At 43.1% G+C, this 22,374-nt stretch overlaps 1 protein-coding gene across 5 annotated transcripts in view; it reads left to right on the top strand.

The window, feature by feature from the left end:
* Positions 1-22,374, top strand: part of tiam1b (TIAM Rac1 associated GEF 1b) — a 56,638-nt gene that overhangs the window by 14,335 nt on the left and 19,929 nt on the right. For 2 of the 5 annotated variants that reach the window (XM_028573624.1, XM_028573625.1), the window contains exons 2-14: positions 354-422; positions 12,340-12,431; positions 12,515-13,436; positions 14,419-14,881; positions 15,340-15,512; positions 15,755-15,979; positions 17,565-17,750; positions 19,381-19,527; positions 19,672-19,746; positions 20,179-20,349; positions 20,786-20,890; positions 21,308-21,389; positions 21,675-21,761. In XM_028573624.1, the coding sequence (XP_028429425.1) occupies positions 12,525-13,436; positions 14,419-14,881; positions 15,340-15,512; positions 15,755-15,979; positions 17,565-17,750; positions 19,381-19,527; positions 19,672-19,746; positions 20,179-20,349; positions 20,786-20,890; positions 21,308-21,389; positions 21,675-21,761 (2,626 nt within the window). In that variant the 5' untranslated portion in view covers positions 354-422; positions 12,340-12,431; positions 12,515-12,524. Of the gene's footprint in view, positions 1-353; positions 423-3,364; positions 3,402-12,339; positions 12,432-12,514; positions 13,437-14,418; positions 14,882-15,339; positions 15,513-15,754; positions 15,980-17,564; positions 17,751-19,380; positions 19,528-19,671; positions 19,747-20,178; positions 20,350-20,785; positions 20,891-21,307; positions 21,390-21,674; positions 21,762-22,374 lie in introns of those variants that run through there. The other 3 variants (XM_028573623.1, XM_028573626.1, XM_028573627.1) reach the window with 2 other exon arrangements.

A 22,374-nucleotide genomic window follows, 5' to 3' on the forward strand; every position in this document is an offset into this window, starting at 1 on the left:
ATGGCTGCAACATGTAAACACGAAGCTTCTCATAGTGGAGTGGAGGGGCAATTACAGAGGAGACAAGGGAGGGAACACACATTCCTGCTGGCAGTAGGTTTGTAGTTTAGGGGGATGGAATTATAGAATGAAGGAGGGAGCAAAAAGGGAGGGAGCAAAGAGTGTGAAAGAGTCAGCAGGAGGAGGGGTGGGGGTGTGTGTGTGTGTGTGGGGGGGTTTACAAACAGTCACTCCCCCTCCCTCCCTCCCTCCCTCCCTCAGTTCTTCAACTCATCCTTGCATTTAGTCAGTGTGCTGTGGACTTGCAGGACGAGTATCAGTAATCTTCCTGTGATTGACATTTCTCCCTGTAGTGATGTGTGGGATTCCCCTTGGCTGCTGTGGAAAAGCAGAAGGGACACTTCCTGCTTGTATGCAGTGAGGTAAGTCCTTGTGTTGGCTGCTGTGTACTTTTGTAGCACTGTGTGCTTGGCTGTGTTAGCAGATAGAAGAGACCAATAGCTATCTAGCCTCAAACCTCCCACTTTCCAAAAGAGGTGCTAAATCACACCACCAGTTACACATTGAGTCTACATGTGGCCTGTAAGCATTGGTTTGAACATATTTCAGAATGTAGTTACATTTGATAGGATGCATGTAAAGCTTTTGTGAATCTTGTGCGTTTTAGGGTTTGTATTCATCAAATTGGTTTTCATCGTGTGTGTGTGTGTGTGTGTGTGTGTGTGTGTGTGTGTGTGTGTGTGTGTGTGTGTGTGTGTGTGTGTGTGTGTGTGTGTGTGTGTGTGTGTGTGTGTGTGTGTGTGTGTGTGTGTGTGTGTGTGTGTGTGTGTGTGTGTGTGTGTGTGTGTGATTCAGTTGCAAAGATTATTTTTGTTGTGCTTGTTGGTTTCACTCTTGGGTATAACATAACGTGTGTGTGCGCTATTGTATCCTGGGGTCCTCCCAGCCTGTGTTTAGGGTGGGGTTTCCACCTCATGTTTGTACCTGTAGTACTCCTGTTTAGGTCACAACTTCACCTACAGCAGCAGGCAGCGAGCCATTGTATTGCTCCCCCATTCACTGCCAGACGCAAACAATACAGAGTGTGTCCGTGTCGTTGTAATGACAAAGCAGTGGTGGCTGTTTTTGTGATGCTGAGAACGACAGATGATGAATTGCAAATGTAAGATGGTCAAAGTCAAGGAGAATTCCCAGAGCGCGTCGTGGGGGGAACGGGGGGGACGGGATGGCTTTATGATGTGCGAGTTCATTTAAAATCCCGGCTTTGTGTTTTGAAAGCTCGTTGTGACTCCTGTGGTGGGGGAGAGGGGTGAAAAATGGTCAGCTGGTATCATAGTTATGGAAATGTATTGACCGTTCGAGGCTTAGCAGGACAGGAGGTCAGGCCTGGGCTTTCAAGCTTGTAAATCTTGACAATGCAAGCTTTATTTTTTTTAAAGCTATATAAAAATTGCATGCAATGGGAGGTTTTTCCTTAATTTGAATCCAACCTAACTGATAAATAATTGTAATCACAGATTGGTTTGCATGGTCTTGTGGCATAAGCTTTACTCAATTGAAAGGCATAGTGTGCAGTAGAACAAAGGTTATATTGTAGATTTACAAGCCAGCAGAGATCAGGTGGTATTTCAGATACTTAGCTTATTATAAAAATTTATGTATGTAGCAGAATTCAGCATGACGGCACATGCAGCTCAACAATCAGGTTTTTCTAGTCACTCGGTTTGATGCCCCACGACTAACCGCTGCAATTTGCTGCATTTTGTTCCGGCTTTTACTTGTGCAAATGTTCACCTGTAGCATGTGTAACCTACTGCTGCAGTTCTTTTAGCACAGCATAGAGCTAAAAAGACATTGTGGACAAGACTGAGATAAATGAGAGGAACGGTCTCTCTACTACTCAGGACATTGGAGCTTTTAAACAGAATCATTCTTTGTTCAGTGTAAAAGCCAGTAACACTGTATAGAATAAATGCTCTTTATTTGGTTTATAAATAACGTGTACATGCCAGTGTTTGTCACTGAATAATGTCAGAATGTTTGTAAGAATAAGGCATGGGTATGTAATGTATAGATATGCAAGTTGCAAGAAATTAGAAGGGAGCATGAATCGGCTGTTATGAATTTAGTAAGTAATCCTTTTCTTTTACACAGTCACAATTCTATGACAGCAAGCTGTTCGTAGTTTTAATATGAAACTAGATATCCTGGGGGATTTTGTTTAACATGATTTTTTTTTAATTTTTTTTTTTTTATTGTTAAAGGTAAAGTGACACAATTTTAGTGTGTGAAATGAACTCTCCCTTTACCTGATTGGTCATTATTTTAACATCACATAATTCTGTTTTATATTTTGTTCCAGTCACCAGACTATCCTATTGTATGCATATGAAGGTGTTTGGCCAGAATATGATGATAATGGACTACGTCTGTATTGCCCATGCTTCAGTTATCCTTCAGCATAGATTTATTATGACAGACCAAAGTTTTTGCTAATTACAAAGGAATTGAATTTTGGCACTGTAGGTATTCCCTTCAACTCATCAATATGCTGACCTTTAAATGAATGACATGGTCCTGTACTGCATTAATAGGGAGCGCCTGGGTAAAGGTAGGTACTGGACTCCAGCTGAAATGGGACTTTCTAAGTGACATTTTACCACAGGGCAATAAAAGAGGCCTGCACTGGAAAATGTTTTCAAGACTGCTTGGAGGAAGTGGCCACATTTTCTAGCCAGCTTTGTTTAGTCATGTGTGTCAGGATCCACCGCGGCTCCGCTTCAGTGCACACTGCCACACGGTAAGGAGTTGGGAGCTCCAGGGGTGTTATGGTTGAGGTCAGGGATGACTTCCCCATGGGCTCTGTCCACGGATATGATTTAGATCAAATCTCCTCAGTGCATGTAAAAACGGTGGACATGTAACTGATGAAAGGACAAAACCGTCCAAAGAATGAGCACACTTGTTTTTTGAGAGCGTTATTTGGAAACTTGTTCTGACATCCCGGATGAGTTTAGGAACACACAAGATGCAGCCTCATCTCATCATCTGGTTTACCAGGATTGGGCATACTCTATTTGCAACATAACCTAACATGTTTATTCCCTGCTCATTAATATTGGAATCAAAATGACAGAAATGGGCCTTGACATTGACCCAGATGTGATTCTTGAGTGGAGTTTGTGTGCCTGCACTTGTGATCTTACATAAAAGGCTTGATATTCCCACTCCCTGACCTGAAAGCAAATGATTGCCTCTGTGGAAGAAGATCCTGAGTGAGAACACATTTCCAATGCAGGATTGCTGCTCCTTTATGTTCTTGACATTGTGTTTTTTTTTTTTTTTTGCAGCCAGCAAAGGGACATTCAGGCAAAGATAAGTCAGCTGCCATACTGAGATTGGTAGGTGAATGGCTCACCCAGCAGTGGACTCTGGCTTCTGGTCTGAAGACATCAACATCCATTCATTGCTGTTTTTGTGGTATCGCTGGCTTACTGAATATGAGCAGAACATTCGATTAGATTTGCATTTTATATAATGCAAAGATTGCCTGGCCAGCTGGGTCAGTGGAAGTGTGCTGAACAAGGCTGAATTGTACACTCCCTCCGATTTAGAAATATACTTGAGCACAGATGAAATTGTCACAACCAACTGATGTGAAACTTCTCTATTACTGCTATTTTTACATGGTCTCAGTGCTAATTTACCCAGTGGTGTGTCCTTATAGTTGGATATAGATGACTTGTGCATAGGTTTTTCTATTCATCTACACCCACAGCCTGAATATTGACCCTAACTTACTATTGATTTAAGACCGAGTGGGAAAGCCTGTAAGAAATGGCAGTCGTAGGTGAAGATGTATTACAAAGATCACGGATCACTCTCTGTTGTTTCAACTATATCTAATTTCAGCTTGCAGCTGTTTTTCACACCCATCATCCTGTGCCAGTGCTCAGTAGATAAAATTCCCAAGAAGTTTTGGTAACCAGTGTGTCCCAACATTGATACTGTTGATCACAAATCTGTAATCATAAAACTGTCTAGCACATTTTGCTCCTCGTGTGGGTGGTGGTGGGGGGGATTATTGGGTGTGTTCGGAGTCAGACTGTGGAGGAGCCAATTGTAAAAGTCTGGAATGTGAAGCATGTATAGGCAGACTGGTGTTGATGCTCAGTGTAGCCAGGGGAGACCTTTTCACTGACAGTGACGGTAACAGGCAATGAGAAGGTCAGCGACTGAAAGTCTCTGGTGATTGTGGTTGTGATGTTTTTGTCACAGTGGCTGTGGCTTTTTTCATTACGCGAAGCATTTCTTATGCACTTCCCAGATGAATACTTCCATCACAGACTGTTTAGTATTGAGCTTGAATTCTTGTGTGATCCTGCTGTCACTATCTCGCGGTGAACATTTTCTTCAGCGACTGATTTAAGCGTCAGTATTGGGAGTTAAGTTTGAAGGACTTTCTAAAGGTTTACTTTGGCACATTTGCTTGCATCTAAAAGCAACTGCTGTCAGAATTAAAGGGGAAAAAGGGTAAACGGATCATAGATGCTCTGACACAGTGTCTTACGTAATAAAGTATGATTTTTAGAGAAGGAAAATAGAAGGAAGGTGACCGAAGGAATGGGAGGTTAAATTCAGTTATTCAACAGAACTACATTGTTCTGGCAAATCCAAATCATCAAAGCCGTTAAGTGGGCCTTACATTTCTCTCTCTGACACACTAATGAAGATGGATTTGTGGCTAAACCGTGTTGTCAGTGGTCCTTTTTTAATCTGAAGTAAGTACTACTTTCTCCTCTGATGGAGTAGTTTAAATGCTAAACCAGAAACCTGTACAGACTCATTTTTAAATACTGTAATAGTTTCAAGTGGTATATAGTAGATTGTAGCTTTAAAAAAATAAAAGAGTGAAAAATAAAAACTGCAGATCTCTTCCCCCACAGAACTGCAGAGGAATCACTACAACCACAACCTCTACCCCCCCCCCCCCCACACACACTTTTGTCTTATCAGTGGTCTGTGGCTCAAGTATACCTCCAATTAACAGCTGTTTAAGGACTTCAAAGGTTGCCAATGGGGAGCTAAAGAGGCGTAAGCAGGATGTGGTCTGATAGCACCTCGGTTGTGACCCCATTGGACAAGCATTTGGTGGCATTGATGATCGAGATCAAAGTACTCCGGCACAAAATGACATCCAAAAATCTTGTATTTTGAGACAACGTTAAAAAAGCCAGGAAAAACAAAACAGTTGTCCTCAGCATGACATGTATTTAGAAGTGAGATTATATCTTATCTTAGTGATAACTTCCCACATCTCATGGTACAGCCAGTGCCGAAAAAAACAGGATCCACAGATAAAAGGGTCAGATATAGTTGGTTATCATTTTTCCAAGCAATGCAGGCAAAAATATGAGGAAGCTATCCTTTATTTTTATTTTTGTTACCATTGACCATAGAAGCTCCTAAAGCATGCTTAAATATATATATCCTATAGAATAGACAAACCAACTAAACCTGCAGCATCTGCTGTACACCAACCCCAAACGGCTTAAACACCAGCAGAAGCAGTGACCTCTGCACACACTGGTGCCTAGAGAAAACATTGGTGGGAACAAAGGTGCCACCAGGCTAAACAACACCAGCTGCTGCTGCTCAACAACAGGCTCCAAAATCAGTGCCTGCAGATTTATTGCAACGCGTAATTGCAATATCTTCTATAACACATACTTGCAATATCTTCTGCAACCATTAAGCTAAACAAATACTGCAGTTCAACCTTACATAGACCCATGTTTAGTAAACTCAGATGAGGATGCAAAAAAGTGTTTTTGACTAATATAATTGTAGTCACCACACGGTATCAGCAAGTACTATTCAATTCCGTGTTTCAGCTTGTACGTTACGCTGCAAGGAGAAAGCTGTTTGATTGGAGCAAACGGGGCAAATGTCTCTTTACGTCAAGCCCCGGACTTCTGTCATATTGGGACATTAAAGCCTACTTGGCTTAGAGTAGCTCAAATGATACCCTAGTCAGTTTTGAATAATGTAAATGAGTATTAACTTCCTCAACTCTTCCACCAAGTTAGCTGTCACAAAAAAGGATGTCCTGCTATGCCTACTGTGTAACACTCACAAAGAAAAGGCATCCGTTTGCATAACGACCTACCTCTGTACTCCCATTTCAAAGTCAAATAGCCCATCTTCCTGCAGCCTCTACCTTTACCAGTGGTTGCTGCTGTCTTGCCAAGTCTCCCACCAGTTGTACTGTCAGCCATTATTCTGCTTGATATGTGCTGGCATCCTTCTTAAAGGCTGCTCTCCTACAATAACAAAGTCCCATAACACAGGACCACCTGAGCCTCTCATGACGGGGTCAGACAGGGCATACACAGCACCACTATTTGCCGCCGCCGTCTGAAACGTGAAATCAATCCTGCAGCAAATGAAAAGGACTGGTGGGGGGGGGTGTGGTGGGGTTCAGCTTATTGTGTCTTCTAGTCGTCGCTGAAATATGTTGTTATACATATTTCGTTGTTACATTGAGTATTTTTTTTTTTTTAACAAAACAAAAGTTGAATAATACACTTCTAGAGACAATATATCATGAGACATTTTTAAAAACTAAATGTTTTCTAAGAAGAGTGCACATCACAAGTCAGTCTGACATTTATTTCATTTGTAAAGGGTAACATAACATGTATTTTCTGCTTTCACTCTGACTGGAAACGGATATGATGTAGTCGCCGTCGGTGGTACCATATAAACAGAAAATATTTAGGTGAATCATTGGTAAAAAAAACTAATTTAATTCTGGGGGAAATAAATCGATTTTTTTTATAGCATCAGATCATAACAAGAGCTATCTAAAGACACTTTACAGAAAGAGTAGGTCTAGACCACACTCTATAATTTACAAAGACCCAACCATTCCAGTGATTCCCCCAAGAGCAAGCATTGCGAGGAAAAACTCCCTTTAAGGAAGAAACCTCGGACCGACCCAGGCTCTTGGTAGGCGGTGTCTGATGGTGCCGGTTGGGGGGGTGATGAACAGTGGCGATAATAGTCACTTTAAAGATAATGGAACAGTGACTAGAAATAGTAGTCGTAGTAGTTCATGGTGTAGCAGGGCACTGCAGAGCATAGCAGGACGTAGCCGAATGCAGCAGGGCACTGCAGAGCACCGCAGAGCTTAGCAAGCACTGCAGCAGGACTTCAAAGGATTTCAAAAATCATCGTTAAAAAAAAAAAAATTCCCAAAACATACGATTTTCAATTTATTTTTTCTTCTTCCCACCCCTACTTCAAATGCTACTACGTCACTGCTGTTGTTATAGCCGGAGCAGCTGTTGAAAATGAAAAACTATATGGCAGTAGAATTATTTTATATTTTATTAAGTTTTTCCAGTTGTATGTTTCTCCAGATAACGTTTTTAATAAGGTTGTATAAATCTTGCCTGGATGAGGCCCGTTGCTTCATGATACATTCTGTGCCACAGCTTGGCACAAAGCTATTCCAAGACAAGTCAAACGGCTTTCATTATCACTGAAAGCCCCCTTTTTCCAGCTGTTTGCTATTCAGGGTTTCTAGGGCTACAGATTCAAGTCAGAAAAATCCTCCTTGGCTACATGACAGTGCTATAGTTTTCAGTTGAGCTATTAATGAAGACTGGAGGAAGTACTTATTTTGTTCATCAACATCCCAAATAAATGCTACACTGGGACGGATGTTTCTCACCAACATGAAGCATTTGAAAGACGATGCAAGCTTTGTTGATGCTAAATTTCCCTGTGCCCTAACCGAATCTTAAATACAGTTGAACACACTCGGGAGTAGAAAATGAGTTACAAGAACAAGAGATTGCTGTTTGGTTCTTCCATTCGCACAGAAGCATATGACTGTCGGCGGCAAATGGGAGCTGACTTGAGTGCAGTCTCTGAGTGGTAAACCCCTTCCCCTCCTCCTCCTCTATACAACTACCTGTGTTATTATCTCAAGAGACTGGAGTGTTCAGATTACAGGGTTTTGTGTTGGAGCTTGTAACTAGTCGGCCCTGTGCATTCTTGCCTTTCACCAGTGTAGTTAGGTTAAATGACAGGAATATCCTTGCAAGAAGACGAGTTGCAAAATCCCATTGTGTCAAAATTAAGCTTGGTTTGTGTTCTATCTTCTGTTGCATTATGCGTCCGATTTTTCAATGGGCTATGCAGCGAGGTCATCTCTACTGTCTTTAGAGTTGACTGGTGTTCTACAGTATTGCATTTTTTCCTACATGGGGCTCATGAGTATAGGAACGTAGGACCAGGTGTTACAAACTGTCAGATTCTACCTTGTTTTGAAAGTCCGTAAGTCAGTTCTAGGCCGCAGGGCAAGACTTTTCATCATATCCTCCAAGTAATACCAGCAGCTTGACATTTTTGTCCTTGGGGATCTAACGGAGAAGAAGAGCAGGTGGCGGTTAGGACAGTGTTCCCTTGTTCCTGTTCCAACAGGCCCAAGTATTTGTCAAATATAAGCTGGGCTTTTAAGTGGTCTTTAATAACAAAAGGACCTTAAATCTACCTGTCACATATTTCAGGGATGACAAAATCCCACAGCACATGGAATGGAAAGATGAACACGACTCTCCCAAAACAGTTTCAGATATTATTGACAGCATTGTGAAACGGAGTGGTTCGGGCATAAATCAGAAAGCCTTTATGTTCCAATACGGTCCTGCAGATATAAAAAATAACTTCTAGTAGATAATATTTAGTGAAGTCTTTCTTAGCATAAATCCAGATTGTGGCCACTGGGAACAGAACTAACCCTAAAACATCTTTTTATTTTATTTCTTTTGTTAAAATAACATTTACCTGCTCCAATTTGAAAGCATTGTGACAATAGACATGGTAGACTGGCTCCATCGGTAATCTCCTAAACCTACATCTGACAGCTGATGGGGTGGATAACAAATCTGCAGAATTTAAATACAAATCTGCATTTCACTTTTAAGGAATGACAAAGATTCTGGTAATAGAAGAGAGAAAAGTATCATGATGGAGTGAAATAATATTTTTTTTGACATTTAGCATTTTCTTCTTAACACACTGGATAGTGACAACTAAATGAAAGTGCTGTACCCGGTTTGTCTTGGCATGAACTGTATTTTATGACGTGGATGTTTGTAGCTCAGCTGCTCATTTAGAAGCAGTTTGATGCTTCTCGTGTACGGACTGCGTGCAACCTCCAGAAGTGGTGTTAGCCGTGGTGAAACTCTGTACTTTTCCCTGAAGCTGTTGTTTCTGTCGTGTAGCTAATTTGAGCCCCAATAAACACAATTCTTCTTTGTGATCTGTTGGTGGGTGGAATCTCCCGTGGTTATGTATTTCATTACTGGCTGGTAACGGATGAATCCTGAGAGACTTCTGCTGTCCTGTGCTCCTATGCAGCCTGCTGAAAATGACCCATTTACTGGGGTCCTCACTCTGTCACACTGCCAAATTACTGGCAGCATTTTCTAATCCAAGTGTTGATTTCCAGTTTTTATTTAGTTGTGTATGAATGACGACAGTGAGGATACAAGAAAGGGACACTGACTTAGCAATGTGTGATAGCAGGTATTTCTAGAAGAGCCCACTGGCTGTTCCTGGGGATTTTGTGCTCTACGACTTCGTTCCCAACCCTGGCATTTCTTTCTCATGTATTAATAAAGAGCTGGTGATGGATTCTGTGCACCAGCAGCATTGCAGTTTTAGAGAATATAGTGTTGTGAAATTGAGGCCACTTCTGCCTTGTAGTCAGATAGTCTGCTATATTATATCCCTGTATTTCAAAATTTGGAAATGCATGCTTATTCATTTGTACAATTTTATTCTTATGAGCTTCTCCAGGTCAGCCTCTTAACTATATGTGTTCTTATATCTTGAAAGCTTTGGTTGAAAATCATTATGCTCAGGGGGATTGAGGGTTCTGTTATCTCTCTAAGAGGCAAAAGTAGCTAGCCAATTCTTCATGGATCCTACTGCAAACATGATTTTAATGTAAAGAGAACTGTTCTCTCTTTTTGTAATCTTAAACTAATAATGATCTTGTGGCAGATTAAACGAGGAGCTGTTAGATTTAAATCTGTTGTCCCCATGAACATGTTTATTTGCCCATACTGGAACACTTATTTGACTTTGTTCTCATGTGAGTTTTACATTTGATTGTATACACACTTTTACTTTCCTCTCTTTGAACCGACTTTGCTGCTGCTTCCTTCTTTTAATATGAATGGGTCTATCCTAGAAAAGGTAAAGGACAGACATAGTAATAGGAGGATTTGTTGCACTCCAGCAGTGTTGCAGAATGCATCAACTATTTTCATTTATGAAATATTTGTAATCATTTTGCTGTTTTTGATGATCAGCTGATTCACATATTTTAGACCTGAACAAATTATGGTTGCGCTGTAAATCCAAGGTCATTGCACAGTGGGTTGCCTTTACTGTACCGGCTGAGCAAACCGCATCTTCGTCTGTTTAAGCCCCTCATATCTGCTTGAAACGGTCTAATTAATTTCTGGCTAATTTCACATCATATTAACATTGATACCACGAGAATATTAGCAAATCCAGCCCAGCAACATAATAAAGCTCCCCTTTACATAGCAGAAACTTCATCCATAAATACTTGCTGTTAAACCTGTCAAAAAGATTCTCGTAGGGCTTTATTTTATTGTATTTCCAGTTTTATGAAACCCTGGGGCCTCAGTGTTGGCGATCAGGGCTAAAAACGCAAAGGACATTTAGTTTCTCTCCAGGGATGACATCTGCAGAGCCATTAAACTTTAACCTTACACATATGAAAAAATAAAGGGTACGGTGTGGGGAAGTGTACAAACAAGCCTAGAAGCTCTTGGTATGATGTATGTGCTAGCATTTTGTAAGCATGTTTGTGTCCCTCAGTGAATATGGTTTCCTGTAATGAGTGCAGTGGCATTTCATAGTTCTGTCCCTCCTCCTCTTGTTTTCTCTTCCCCTAGTAAACAGGATTGAATGAAACAGGCAAGGAACCGCAGGGTTATATGAAAAATAAATGGACTTCCATCAACATCAAACAGTGTGCATTGCAGTACCAGTGAATGGTGATGAGCGAGCAGAATGAAGAGGGGAAAGGGAGCAACATAAGGTAGAAAAACGGGGTCAGCTCCAGTTTATGTAATGCCCCTCTTCACTGTAAGCCTGAGTGCATGGAGAAGCAGAGGGTTGGGCTCCCACTCATCTGTGGTGGCTACACACGCACAAAAACTGCACCCCCCAAAGGGTCTGTCCTGAAAGGAGGGGAGCGCACATCAGGAGGAACGGCCACAACATGGTTAGTTAATCTACTGTCCCATCTGCTGATGGTCCCAGGCAAAGAATGGGACCTTTTTTTTTTTTTTTTTTTTTTTTTTTTTTTGGAGCTGTCCAGCCTAAAGGCAGGTAGATGGAGTCCAAATATGCATTATGCTGAAAAGCCCCTCCCAGTCCTCTCTAATGCAAGAGGTAGTTCTTGAGAACAGACAACAACAACGCTACATGGACGGCTCACTTCAGCTCTGAATAACTCCTGTTCACTCAGGCTGTCCCAGTGCTCATACTGTCATTACGTCCCCTCCACTTCACACAACCCCTGTGCATGTTGGAAGGGGCTGAGTGGATTACTTCCCCTATCAAAATGACTGTAGTGTTTTTCTAGCTGTCTTTTTTTTATTTTATTTTTTATCTGTAGTGTGAGTGAAGAAGCAAAACAATATGCCAGGGTCGAGTTACATTTGCTCCTCTGGTCTGCTTTTCTTATTTAAACTTTTCAATTTATGTTTCTGACCACATTCATGTCGCTCTGCAATTTCTTACAGGGACTTTGCGAGGAGTTGATATACAAGTTGTAATGGGGTACAAATAGTTAATAAATACTTGGTACAATTTCAGGCTAATTATTGATCGCTGAAACAAATCAATTAAAGATGAAGGCATATGATGTGTTCTATCATACGCTCTTGGGACCGCAATCCTGCAATGATCTTGTTCGCCTCAGTGTTACGGAGAGTTTCTTAAATCCTCTTAGTTCCAGTTGATGAATGCTCCAACTTGTTTTGATTAAACTGATCATCTTGCCTGTATATTTTCTGGATTATCCTCCATGAACGTATGTAGGGCTCTTGGGCAAAAACCAACAACTCTACAGTGTCTTGCTTACAGCTTTTTTGTCTCTTGCATAACAGTCTTAGAAAAAGAAGCCACTATGGAAACACAGTATTTTACTATGCCAGCATACATAATTTGGAAGCACGTCCCACATTTAATATGATTTCTCATCTGGATATCTGTTTTCAGAGCTTTTGGGATCATACCAGCAGCTGAAGGACCAAACTGTCTGAAGATCCAGTGACCTACAAAATGCCAGAAAAATCAACGCAATCCTGCAGGTAGGCACAATTCAGAAACCATTAATAAAACATTATGTTCTTCTTCTGGAGTTAATTTATGCCGTTTGTCCACTTCTGTTCAGCCTCTGAATCATGGGAAATGTCGAGAGCCAGAATGGGGACCATGCCCTCTACGGTAACGAACATGGCTATTTGTCACGTAAGCACATGTCTCGGTCTCTTCGCATCTCCAACAAGCAGTCCAGACGCTCTCGACATGCTTCATCAGGGAAAATAGAGCACAGGAACTCTGAGACGAGCACACGCTCAAGTAGCACCCCCAGTATCCCCCAATCCCTGGCTGACAATGGACTGGAGCCTTTCAATGAGACAAATATCCTCCCAGACTTCGGAAGCCCAATTTGGGTGGACCGTGTGGCCATGAACCTGCGGCCTGTGTCCTTTCACAATGACCTGGCCAATCCGTCCGTGCACATGAATACGATGCACATAACCCTACCTGGCCCCACTGCAGAGGAGGTGCAGGACGAAGATGTGTACACAGGCGAGGTAACCTACCTCCAGAAAACTCGGGACGGCTCCAAGGAGACCGTCAGCTTCAAGAAGAAAAGGTCGAAGTCTGCAGACATGTGGCGAAACGACAGCCTGGAGTTCTCCCTGTCTGACCTTAGCCAGGAGCACCTGACCAGCACAGAGGAGATCATCGACACGGCCAACGAGAGGGACTTCACTGACTGCGAAGGACACCTGCAGTCCAGCCCCTCGGACTCCGCCGACAGGGCCAACTCCCTGGACGAGCTGTATAGCCAGAAGATCCCCGCCCGCAGGCAACCCCACGGCCGCTATGCCAAGTGGCACGACGCCAACAGGGCTATCAGGGAGGGCGAAGACGATAAGATGCTCTCCCCGTCAGAGGAGGATGGTAACACCTACGGTGCATACACCCTCCCTTGCCGGCGCTCCCACTGCCTGTCCGAAGGCCTGAGCAGCCACCAAGCCGCCATGTGTGCCAGTATGCAGGGCAGGAGGGCGCAGACTATACAGGTAAGCTGCAGAGCAATTTCACATTGTGCTGATCTTTTAAACCACTAATTTGGCTCATGGCAAATCTCGTTTAAAAAGGGGCACAATTCATAAAAAATCTAACCCATCATTCCCTCCATCCAGGAGTACGTAAACCATGTGTTTATGTCCATTTGATTTCACAAGTTTGGTGAAGTGTCAGGGACCTGAACTGTTTTAGCTGCGTCACAGCTCCTTTATGCTCCTTGGCCCAGAGTATGAAAAGCTGTGCAGAATCTTAATGTAGTCTGGTGGCATCACCAATAAGACAGCTCTCCTCATTCATTTTAATTCCCTCACATTGTGTCTGAGCATTTCCTCCGCTGCATTCACCTCGCAGATAATAAGCTGCTGAAAAAGTGTAAAAAGAAAGCTTATGTCAGGGCAGCTGTGTTGTTTTTCTCGGGAGGGGAGGCTGCGATGACGGGAGGGGGGGCGAGCTTAAAGTCACTCCCCATTTTGAAATGCCTCAGTCTTTTGTCATGATAATGAGGGGAGGCCTGTGGAAGAGTGTAACAGTAAAACGTGTATGGTGGCCCTGTCACTGCGGGGCACCGTCGGCCCCAGAGAATGGAGCTCTGGAGCACATGATTGGGTCACATGACCAGATGGAGATACCGAGCTCGGTGTAACCCCCTTCATCTCCCAGGAGCCTTTGGCCATGTGGGTAGGAGAGGGCAGACCCTGCGGTGCCACAGGGAGGGCAGGCTGTACTCGCACAACAGCAGACGCTTTGCTGCGAGCAATTAATTTTGAGCAGAACCTCAGGATTAAGCAACCCGTGGACTCCCGTTAGGCCTCTGTAGTCACGGCCTTTGCAACATGTTTAAAAGAATGGCTCTATCCTACATCTGTACAAAGACTTAGCTAGGGGAAGGAGTTGTTGACCGGCTTTCTTCTTAGTGATGAAGAAAACGTGGCTGCCATGCTGTCTCACCTGTCTTGTGCTTCCGCCACGACGCAGGATGTCACGGCCGGGGAGGGCAGCGAGTACGAGGACAGCGGCATCGACGGGGTGACGGCGGAGGCCGAGCACCAGTCTCGACGCTACAAGACCATGTCGGCCTCCTTCTCCGTGTGCTCGGCGGCCGGCAGGAGCATGTTCGCCGGCAGCGACAGCGGCAGCAGCAGCGGCGGCTGCGGCGGGGCCGGCGAGTGCGTACAGGGCGTGTACGAGAACTTTCGCCAAGAACTGGAAATGAGCTCCTGCCAGACGGAGAGCTTGGAGGAGGCAGGGTCGGCCCTGAGTGACGAGCAGAGCACTATGAGCTCCGCCTACCAGTCGGACCCGTTGCTCAGCGTCGCCCAGGGGATGGTACGCAAAGCCGGCAGGCTCGCCGTCAAGAACTTCCTCGTACATAAGAAGAACAAGAAAGTGGAGTCGGCCACGAGGCGCAAGTGGAAGGGTTACTGGGTTTCCCTGAAAGGTTTGTTATGCCCTCAGTGTGTCCTTAACACTTACACTTTATTGCATAATCTCAGTATTAATACAGCTCAGTCAACACGGCACGCTTTTGACGTAGAGTTTTTTTTTCTGCTGACATACGGCAGCTGATGCAGAAATACTTCAAATCTGATCTACTTTCAGTTTACAGTAGCTCACTAAACCAAGCTTTAATTCAAGCATGGTGCAGACCTCGTTATTACATTTTCATGGCACTTGCCTCAAATCAGCACTCTAATGATAATGTCTCCCTCGCTGGTAAGTCAGCCATGCTGCACTTCTTAATGTTGGCCACTGGAGAGCAGAATTAAATTGCTTGAGCAAATCTGGCTTTTAAAAGAGATCATGAGTATCATTGTGAGTCTTTCCTAGAGATTGGAGCCAAGTGCTGTCAAGTAATAGATTATGTATAAAATGTAATAGATTGTTTGGGTTTTCCAGGTTGCACTCTGTTCTTCTATGAGACTGATGGCCGTTCAGGGATCGACAACAACAGTATTCCCAAGCATGCCATCTGGGTAGAGAACAGTATTGTCCAGGCTGTACCAGAGCATCCCAAAAAGGACTTTGTGTTTTGTCTCAGCAACTCCCTGGGAGATGCTTTTCTGTTTCAGGTAAGAGAATGCTTAAATGTCATCTGGTCTGTGAATAAGCACAAATTCTCCCGTAGGCAAGCATTACCTTGACCTATATGCACTGTTTTCTTTCCTTTCATGCTCTTTAAAAATGTGATTCTCTATTATTATAATTAGCAGTGAATCAACACAGGAAAAGCAAACCAAGAGCTTTTTATCTCGGATGTCAGAGAGCCAGTTGTTGTTTAGCCTCTGACCTTTCCCTGTCTGTCCCCACGCAGACCTGCAGCCAGACAGAGCTGGAGAACTGGATCACAGCCATCCACTCGGCATGTGCCGCTGCCATTGCCCGCCAGCACCACAGAGAGGACACGGTGCGCCTGCTTCGCGCAGAGATCAAGAAGCTGGAGCAGAAGATCGACATGGACGAGAAGATGAAGAAGATGGGAGACATGCAGCTGTCGGCGGTTACTGACACCAAGAAGAGGAAGACGATCCTGGATCAAGTAGGTTTTATTCTCCTTTTCACTCCACATGTCAGGCAGTTGTTTTGGATTTTAGGTATTATACTGACTGGAAGAGTCTGGAAAGATGATTAATTCTCTGAGGAAGTTGGAGAATATCGGGCAAACTGGGAAAATCCTAAAACTCAAAATTGTACACATTCATAGTTCTTTTTAAAAATGTAGTTGCAAGCTTGTAAATGGTGGTTACATTCTTTGATTTCTTCCCATGCAACCTAGAAATGAGTTATTCTGAAAGACTAATGTCCAAACATAAAATTTGACCCATCAAGTACATGGTAATAAATACCATTTGTTAAGAACTTCACCTGTGTCCGTACATATGATATAGTAATATAACACAGGAACAAAATGGACCGTACAGTTTCCTTAAATGTGACCCATGAAACACATCTGCAGCTATATAATCAAATTAGTTTAGATGTTCCTAATGCATCAGAATATTTAATTGTCATTCAATTAAGGATGCTGCTTGCATTGGAACGATTTTTCTCCACAGCTGTACCAGTTTAAGTGGAAACCAACCCATTTTTATTTCCGTCCAACCCACAACCTTTGAGCTGTGATAAGCAACTTAACAATTATAAAGGGATAGTTAAAAATGACTTTAGTAAAGTAGCAGCTTGTGGAGTATAACCTCAACACAAGAGCTCTTGTGCTGCTGCTTTTATGTATGTATGTATGTATGTGTGTGTATGTATGGGAGGAAACTTATGCAAACAGGGACAACATGCAAACTCCACACAGAAAGGCCTCGTCGACAACGATTATTTTGTTAACATATTCAAGTTACATATTGTTTGCTTAATTACAGGTATCGCATGGAAGTAAGTATTTCAATAAACGTATCCCCAAATTGTTCTGATGCAAGAAACCGGAGATAGACAGAGAAGCAGGGCGAGGTATGAGGGGATTAAGTAACAGATCTCAGAGGTAGCTAAAGGCGGCTGATGCTACACACCTATCGAGCACCACGTTGCTTTTTTTAAACCCTGTATGCAGTTGGCACCAGTTGCTAGCCTGCCATTCTTTCAATTAATTGCAAAACTCATATTGTCCTTTTTAATAGGTCTGTTTACAGTGAAGGGAGATCAAATGGCCTTTGTTTGGACAGTTAGGTAGTGCCTGGTTGGAGCGGTTCAGTTTGGCAGTGTCAGGTTCCACATTGTGCAGAGCTGAATGGATATCGGCCTGCTCCTTAGAACGCTGAAACGCTCCCAGCCTCTATCTGCCAGTGGAATTTGCAGTATTGTTTCTTTTCCGTCTCTGGGCTACTTGGCAGTGATACAGAGCCCTCCGCCATGGCACTGGCTGCCTCTTCCAAAGACCAGTGCAGCACCGTGACTGGGAGGGGACGGCCCAGTGAATAATCACAATGTCCTGCTCTACTGCCCCAGTAAACATCAAACCATTTAGAAACCGAGAGTGCAGGTTGGCAACGCTTGAAGCAAACTGGTAACCGAGCTTCTGGGGCAGAGAGGAGATGCTCCATCTTGGTCTAAAGTTGGCAAACGAGAGTTCTGAGGAGCTAACTGAATGTGTTGTTGTGTCCCTCGTCACTCTGCAGATCTTCCTGTGGGAGCAGAACCTGGAGCAGTTTCACATGGATCTGTTCCGCTTCAGGTGCTACCTGGCCAGCCTGCAGGGAGGAGAGCTGCCCAACCCCAAACGCCTCCTGGCTGTTGCCTCTCGCCCCACCAAGCTTGCAATGGGCCGGCTGGGTATATTCTCAGTCTCTTCCTTCCATGCACTGGTAAACATCACCTCTTTGTTTTTTTATCTTTAGTAAATATCCTTATTTAATCTGGTTTTGTGAAACATCTTCATGATAAGTTTGTACAACATTTTGGGTTAACATTAATTTACATTGTTATGGATTTACTCTACAAATGTGACTTGAAACGTCTAGCTAAGTATAGCGGAGTATAGCCTCACGAGACCATCCTGATCTGGCGAGCTCCAGTTCTCTACTCGCAGACGACCGACCAATCAGCGTTGGTTTTGAGGCGTGTTTAGGTGTGACGCAATGAGATGCGACTGTTCAGTCTAAACAACGTGGCGACTTCCACGGATGAGATGAGCGTAGCTATCACGCAAGTTTTATCCGAATTAGAAAGTATTCCTTCATTGAAAGAAGAGCAAAAAACGGCACTGGAGGCTTTTCTCGGGGGAAAATTTGTTTTTTGCTCTTCTCCCGACTGGTTTCGGCAAGAGTTTGATCTGATTGGTTGATTTGGCCCGTCTATTACCAACATAGGTGGTGATAGACAGATGGTTTATCCAATCAGCTAACCAGTATTTTCACCCCTTCCCAAAAGTTCTCCAACGGAAAGTTCCCAGATGGATATGCCGAGCTAATGTGAAGCGATCCATCTGGTGGAGTCAGGTTAAGCGGAGTATACTTCAGCAACACAAACTGTTGCAGGTATCAAACCTGTAACCTTTCAGTTCTCCCATGATCTCTCTAAACACTACACTGCCCTTTATATTTAGAAGTTCCTTCGATTGTAAGCAGGGCAAAATACTGTATCTCCCTTTTTTAAATACAAACTGTCGTCTCTGTGTACACATAGTGACTCTCTTGGCAGGGCAATTGATTCCAGAAATTAAAAGGCATTTCCACGATGACTTCTATTTTGGAGCCTGGGTCTCACGCAGGGCACCTGTTTGGGAGGTTTTGGTTCAGTTTTGGCCTCCCACTGCTGTACTGAGGTTATGTGCTCCACAGCTAAAGGCACTGGTAGTACAAGAAAACATCTATTGGATTTTTAGAGACGCATTTGCAGATCAGTGAGGTACCACCAACGCAGGTGGGTGTTTGAGCTGCAAGATGGCAGGGTGGGATGTCTAACAACAGACACTCTCGACAGCACTCTCCTCTTTTTAATCTTTCCTACAGTTTCACCCTCTCTCTAATTTGCTCATCTCTACTTCCATGAATACTTCTTTCAGCACTATGTCCAAAAAGGGCTGAGAAAAGTTGATGGAAACAAAAAAAGACAGAATGAGTGCCATGAGGTTGAGTTAAGAGCATGCTTGCTCCTACATGCACAGTGCTATTTAAAGCGTAATTCAGCATATTTTTAAAGACCTTTTACTCTCGCCCTTTTCACAAATGAGTAGCCTAGAAATGCCAGGCTGGGTAAAAATCAGTATGAGCCCAGTGCTCGTGAGAAATAAACTTTACTGCTCTTTATCTATGTTAACCATTCATCATGCTGAGGCCCATGTGACCCCTTTTTCCCTTTTTCCTCATTTGATTTAACTAGATTAGTCGGTTAAGAATAAGTTCTTGTCACACATTTTTGCAAAAATGATTCTGATTGTTGTCTACGTGTCATTTGGCGTGTTTGAGCCCTGACTAAGTTGTGATGTTTCTGCAGGTGGCAGCACGCACAGAGAACGGAGTGAGACGGCGAACCCAGGCCATGTCTCGTTCCTGCAGCAAGCGCAAGAGCAGGTTCTCCTCCCTTTGGGGCCTGGACACTACCTCAAAGAAAAAAACAAAAGCCCATCCCAGTATCAACCAGGTCTGCGATATTTGACTTATTTTCAAGTTTCAACGCAATCAATAGAACTGCCATGGCCACACACAAAAAATCCTTTTGTCTATTCCTCAAGCATTTATCCTCCACTGCTCTGCTTGAGTTCACCTCTTTTTTTTGTCCCAGCAGGTCTTTGCTGATGGCGGCGAGCCAGTGAAAAAGCCTGTAGATGGCATACATGTTGATCCTGCCAAGGAACGCACAGTAAGGAGGAATCATTCTCTGTTTGCATCCATTTGACAGTGAGGTGTAGGTCAAACATGACTGGGAACTTGCTCAACCTAATCTTTAGCCAACACTGACGTCAAATGAAATATTAGCCCTCTGTTTCCCGAGTAAGCAGCAGAGCAGAGGCCAAGAGGCTCCAACAAGATTGGCTGCTCATTTTTCTTTCATTCATTTTAAGCAGATGTACATGTAATAGAGCAATACACAGAGTTGGATTGGATTACATTTTTTTAGATGGGAAGTACTGGTGAGAGCTTACTTTTACTTTAATGATTAAAAACGTACTAGGGAAATGATCACCCATTTTAATCAAACCAAACTTTGCAGGAAAATGTGTTTACATAGTAGAAATGAATCTGTACTGAAGCAGCAGACTTAATAAGTATGTATTAATGTCTCTGTACAAAGAAAGGTGAGGAAGGATGTGTGAAAAGCCTTCCGCGGCCCAGCACGGAAAGTGACATCTGGGTCCCCGACCACCTCACCCCCTCCTGGGTGTGTCTGCCAAATGACCAGCCGGTGCTAACCATCATCCAGCCAGGGGAGTCAGCACTGTGCGTTCTGGAAACAATCTGCAAGGTAACAGCAGCCATTCTTAAATGACCTGACCAAAGATTCACATTGACAAGTGATTTTAGCATGACAAAGATTTGAAGACAATTGGAAACAAGTGCAGAAAACTTCTCCTCTCTAATATTATATGGATGGATGGATGGATGGATGGATGGATATCTATATATGATGTGTCTGAGTTGTCTGAGGTATATGTTAAGAACTATATATAGATATACAGTATCTATCTATCTATCTATCATCAAAGAGTCAGAAAGAAGTAGAAATATTTTATGGAAGAATCAATAATCTCATTTTAACAAGAATACAGTATGTTGCTGGGTAAAAATGCTTCCTATCCACAAAAACGTAGTCACTAAAACCAAGTGACTGATAACCTGCGGTGTTAAGTTTGTGATATCAAACCACCGATCCTCTCTGTCCTCTTTCCCTCATCCCACAGGCTCACCAGCTGGATCCCACCAAGCACTACTTGCGTCTCAAATTCCTTATCGAAAACCAAGTGCAATTATACATTCCCAAACCAGAAGAGGATGTGTGCGACTTGGTATGTAACCACCTGCTTGAACATGATGACAATGAACTAATGCTAGTAATTGCTTTAGAATACACGAGGAATCCCAACATGGAGAAACCGAAAGACCATAAGTGCATCCTTTTTGTTGTGAATTATTAATAGGCTTTGGATTTTTATCCTTTCAAATTCACATTTTCTCATGAGAGAAACGCCTGCCTGCGAGTACCATGCACCGAGACATAAATTTATTCATGGAGAGCCTTGATAAACAATATCTGTATTGACTTGCGTATTGTAATCATGTAATCATGACACGTCATAGACCATCCTGCATACAGAAATGAAACGCTGTCTTTCCATGCTGTCAATAAACCCACCCACCAGAATATGAATAAAATAGGCTGTTGTTTCATGATTTATATAATAACTTCTTTTTGTTCTTCACAGCTTTACAAAGAAATTGAGCTCTGCTCCAAAATTACAAAAGTAATCCAGTTTGACAGAGATGAATCCTGCATGATTGGTTACGGTAGGAACCATTTCAATTATCCCATGTAGTTTCTTTTACATTAACGGTTTTATTGATTATTATTTGTTGTTTTCAGTGGAGATGATGCAATGATGTCAATGTCAAAGATTTCATCTGTGGTCCTGTTGTTGACAGTGTAATAATTGATTTTCTTTGACCTATACATAACCTGATTTTTTTTTTTCTAGCCCATTCTCGTCTGTACTGCACAAATCCCTCTGATGTGTTTTATATAATAGTCCCCCATCTCTCTCTCTCCTTCTCCCTCTCCTTTTCCTCCTCCAGGTTTCTCCATTTCTGTGGTGGAGGAGGATGGAGTACAGCAGCTCTACATCACGGATGTGAAGGCGGGCGGATTAGCCTTCGCCAAAGGTTCATTACCCTTCATTTCCATCAAATGAACTCCCGTCAAAGACACTTAGTTTGTGTCTGTGAACGGATAAGTTACAGTTAGATAAAAAAAGAGAAATAATCTTGGGTCAATTGGCTGTTTGTCCGTTCTCTTACATGTTTTCAAAACGGAGCATTTCTCTCACATCGAGGTCAAAAGTCTTTCTTTTTTTCCTTCTTTTTACTGCATCTCTTTAGAAATGCATTAGCGCATGTTTTTCAAAAGACAGGGATGGTTTCAGAGAGCACAGCAGTTCTCCAGGGCGTTGATTACTATAATTATAGCTACACTGCCTCTCGCTGGCCTTTTTGTGAAGGATGATGCTGAACACCTCACCTCACCACAGCTGCTTCACATTGGAGCCCCTGCGACAGAGATAGACGGCGGGGTAGAGTGATGTCAAAATATAAAGTGCTGGGGTTTGGTCCTAGTGAAAGTAGAGCACACGCAAGCGACGTAGCGCTGCAGAGAGTCCCACACCTGCACCGTCTCAGCAGCTGGCGCCCTGCGGGGCATAGAGAAGGGGGTCATGCTTGCAGGATTTTCCTGGCTCAGAATAGGCCTTTTGCGGGATGAGTATGCACGACAGTAAGC

This window comes from Perca flavescens, chromosome 3 (genome assembly GCF_004354835.1).
Source record: "Perca flavescens isolate YP-PL-M2 chromosome 3, PFLA_1.0, whole genome shotgun sequence".
In the NCBI taxonomy this organism is placed as follows: Eukaryota; Metazoa; Chordata; class Actinopteri; order Perciformes; family Percidae; genus Perca; species Perca flavescens.